At 46.0% G+C, this 3,956-nt stretch overlaps 1 protein-coding gene across 2 annotated transcripts in view; it reads left to right on the top strand.

Moving 5' to 3' along the window:
* The first annotated feature begins 1,913 nt into the window (after window positions 1–1,913).
* The window catches only part of LOC134436629 (nuclear factor of activated T-cells, cytoplasmic 1-like), a 75,194-nt gene continuing 73,151 nt past the window's right edge, over window positions 1,914–3,956 (top strand). For both annotated transcript variants that reach the window (XM_063185940.1, XM_063185939.1), the window contains exon 1: window positions 1,914–2,292. In XM_063185940.1, coding sequence (XP_063042010.1) covers window positions 2,274–2,292 — 19 coding nt within the window. In that variant the 5' untranslated portion in view covers window positions 1,914–2,273. The remainder of the gene's footprint in view (window positions 2,293–3,956) is intronic.

Raw genomic sequence — 3,956 nt, 5'->3', positions numbered from 1 at the left:
TGTGTGTGTGTGTGTGTGTGTGTGTGTGTGTGTGTGTGTGAGGGAGAGAGAGAGAAAGAGAGAGTTATTTACAGGCCCGGGTGAATGAGTGTGCTGTATACAGAAGCCCTGTGCAGAGGCCCGACGACAGGGGGGACAAAGGGGTATGTTGTCCCGGACCCAGAGAGATAGATTGTATGTATTGGGTAGGGGGGCCTTTCGGATGACCTTGTCCTGGGCCCAGCAAAAGCTGTCAGCGGCCCTGCCTGTACGCTATGCACCATCGACAACTGTTCTTCACCATTGCAGCCTGTGATAGGCCACACCAAGGGCATTTTAACGCACTGCTATTGGCTCAGTCATAAAAAAACGACACTTGATGTGGTTTAGAGCGAACTTAAATCACTGTTATGGATTAGCAACAGTGCACCCTCTCTTGGGGTAGGCCAGCCCAGGATACATCAGCAGCAGCACCTAAACTGAAAGCAATAGTAGCCTATGTAATAAATCCAGTCTATGTTGACATTCTGTAATTGGTCTGATGATTTCACTGTAGTGAAAATAAATAATTTGTGATCTTTCTTCCATCACTATTGGACTTGTATTTATAGGCCTACACAACGTTATATTTACTATGTTGGCTGATTAGAAAATAACCCACATTACAGAACCAACCAATATTTGGCACTTATGAAATGTTTGCATCTTTCCATTATAGCCTACATCTGAAGGGTAAATCATGGTTCTAATCTTCACCTTCAAATCAACCAGTAATTAGCGTCAATTAATGCATGATGAAGATTCTAACTCAAATCAGAGGGTCAGGCCGTTTTTCACACTACCATAAGCATACAGTGAGCAGAGCCTACTCTATCTGGTTTACTCCAACTGATCTTGTGACATTGGTGATACCAGCCAAGCCAAGACCTCCCGCCGTGCTAACAAAATGAGTATGCGTGATAGACACACGTCAGTCAGCAATTGGTGGCTATTTATTTACGCGTGTCTCCGAGCGCAGTCGGCGACGATAGGAGGGCAGGGTGGGCACACCAGCTTGGTTTCACATGACAGCGACCGGGGTACCTACTACACGTTCCCCGGTCGGCCTTTCCGCCTGGAGGGGGGGGGTGAGATATTTCCATGAGGTCAAAGACATAAGCAGAAGTGCATTGCGACTCGTTAGCGAGGAGGGGCAGAGGCGGGTCTGTGATGAAACGAGCGGATAGCATTACCAGAGTGTCGTCACTGCCAGGTGAAATGAGCGCGTTTGGAATCCTCGGCATTGGAGAGGGTCTAGGGGCGAGAGTACTGCTCCTGGCGCAACGGTCGTCACGGTGAAGTTTACTGCGACCAAGTGTGTGCGCGTGCGTGCGTGCGTGCGTGCGTTGGGAGGGGGGGGGGTCTGAAAGCATGCTTGCTATTTGATCCATATCTGCCGTTGGTGGCAGTTGCAAGTGTGGAGAGAACTTTGCGCGCACAGTTTTGCAGATAGTGGGGCCAAATACTTTTTATGCAAGGCCATAATAATTGGCCATCAAATTACTTCAGTCCAGACAACAATTAACTCAACGAAGACGTCTGCCACTGCACTGTGTTGCAATGCACATGGATTCCATTATAGGCTACCCGAAAAACGAACCTGAGCAGTTCTGCGCGCAAACTAGCCAGACATATAATGTATACAGTTTTTCTCGTCAAATAATAACAATACCTTTAATCTAAATTTGCTGAAATGAGCTTAGTCCCAGCCTGCCCTTCTCTCGTTTCTCAGTTCCGCTAGCTCGCCCGCCGAAGCCACTGCCTCCTCTACATCTGGATTCCCTCAACGGCAATTTCTCCGTCGGCCAGCCAGTCAGACACGCTCCCACGTCATTGCTCGCTAGGGCGGCCCGGGCTCCCGGAGGTGTTTCCCGACTTTAAAAGAGCAGGAGACTTCTCCTCTCCCAAGCAGTGCGTCACTCCAGAGCCCAGAGCGACCGTGAGTCCAAAAATAAAACAGTTTATTTTCGACAAAGAATTTCACGGTTTGTGTCTTTGGTTTGCTTTACCCGGGAAAACTCTTATCCTATATTTGTTGTGTCATCTGTAAGTTACTGGAATAAGTTATATATTTTTTTTAACATTTCAAAATCTGAGTAAAAGCACGTCGTGAAATTAACAACACATTGGAGCGCTGTCATTACACGGATGTAGGATATTATCGTGTCTGGATAAATTGGAGTGAACTTTTGCTGAGCATTTGCAACGACTGCACGGGGGAATCTCAAAGGAGCATCCGCCGCCAGATCACCAATATGAAATCTGCCGAAGAAGGTAACCGTTATGCCATAACCTGTTATGCCGCCACAATTTCTTATTTTTTTTGGACAACGTAATTCTGGCATTGTAGCTTAGCACTGTGGATGTAGCCTAGGGTTATTTATTTATTTTTTGCAGTCATCGACTCTGACGTGGTGTGGGCTACTTTTGACTTTTACAGTAGATGTGAGAACCTCTTCAGGTTCAGTTGTTGCCAGTCGTTTATCCCAAAATGAGAGGTAGGTAGGCGGGGTTCCCATTCAACAACCTCAAGCTGATTGAGCGTCACGGTCACAAGTTTTAAACAGTTGGCAAAGAGCAATATACAGTCTGAGAGACCATCTGGTCTTTTATTTGGACGAAAACTCAACAGGGGAAGACGATGTCCCATGGCCATGGCGAGGGCCAGTGCAGTTCACCTTGAAAGAGTCTTACTGTGATTCATGTTAGTTTATCATTTTGCTGACAGTCCTATTGGTGGCCCCCATCCCTGTTAATTTATATGAGGGGCTTGTGTCAGCCATAGCACCCTTCCCCTGTGCCTCTGACAACCCAACTTCACAAACTTCATAGTACAAGTAAATAAATAAATCTAGAACCACAGCGAATAAAAATAGTGCAAACTAGTTGTGGCTTATAGAATTGCATTGTTTATGAGCTGAACCCACTTTGGTTTTGCAGAATGGTGTCTTTTAACCATGCATATGCCTACAAACTCATTGTTTTTGGAAAAGAGACTTTGCGCCACGGTTTTATTTTTCGTTACAATAGCCTTAACCCCAAACTGACATTAGGCATTACGACCAGGGAGTGGCTGCTGTCGCCTGCATGGACTTTACATAGTAAGTGTCTACTATTATGATGGGACAGTTCGTGCTGCAGAGTGTCGCTGTGTGTGCAGTGCAATGCAGGGATGGATGATGAGTCCATGGGCCCCTGGCCAGACAAGGAAGGAGACAGGTCCCCCCTCAATTGGTGTTTCAGGATTCAGGGTCTCTGTTGTTGGAGATACGGAGGGTTGCTCGTTACCTGAGAAAATTTGAAAATTTAGTTCCCCCCTTCCATCCTCCTTCCATCCCTCCTCCAACAATCAGTAACAGCTATTGCAATGAGAGACTTTCTATATCTGAATGTTTAATGTGAAATAATCTATTTTTTTGTATGTATGCTACTAGACACCTAAAATTTCCTTCGGGATTAATACATGTTACTCTACTCTACTCTACTTACTATACTCTACTAAAACTACGATTTTAATGCAATATAAGAATGGAAATATAGAGGCTTGGCCTTCAGGGCCCCCTTGACTCTTGGGCCCTTGCACCTGGGCCCAGTAGACCTGTGCAGTATTCTGTCCCTGTGTGTGCTGTGTCCCTTGCAATAACTCCTAAGGCCGTATGTAGTGTCACGGAGTACAGTCACTCTATTAGCCTAGTAACAGGCTGCGAATGAAAGTGTGTGACAGTGTGTTTGCAAGTGCCTGTTGATGTAAGGATACATTTGGCTCAACGACTTGATCATCTTTTTTTAGCGCTGTGTGTGTGTTTCAGTGTTGTTGTTGTTGTTGCTTTTATTGTTGTGTGTGTGTGTGTGTGTGTGTGTGTGTGTGTGTGTGTGTGTGTGTGTGTGTGCGTCACAGTGTGTGTGTGTGTGTGTGTGTGTGTGTGTGTGTGTGTGTG

The sequence above is a fragment of the Engraulis encrasicolus genome, chromosome 20 (genome assembly GCF_034702125.1).
Source record: "Engraulis encrasicolus isolate BLACKSEA-1 chromosome 20, IST_EnEncr_1.0, whole genome shotgun sequence".
NCBI classification, from domain to species: Eukaryota; Metazoa; Chordata; class Actinopteri; order Clupeiformes; family Engraulidae; genus Engraulis; species Engraulis encrasicolus.
The sequence above is the reverse complement of the archived record's forward strand: the minus strand, read 5'-3'. Positions and strand labels throughout refer to the sequence as shown.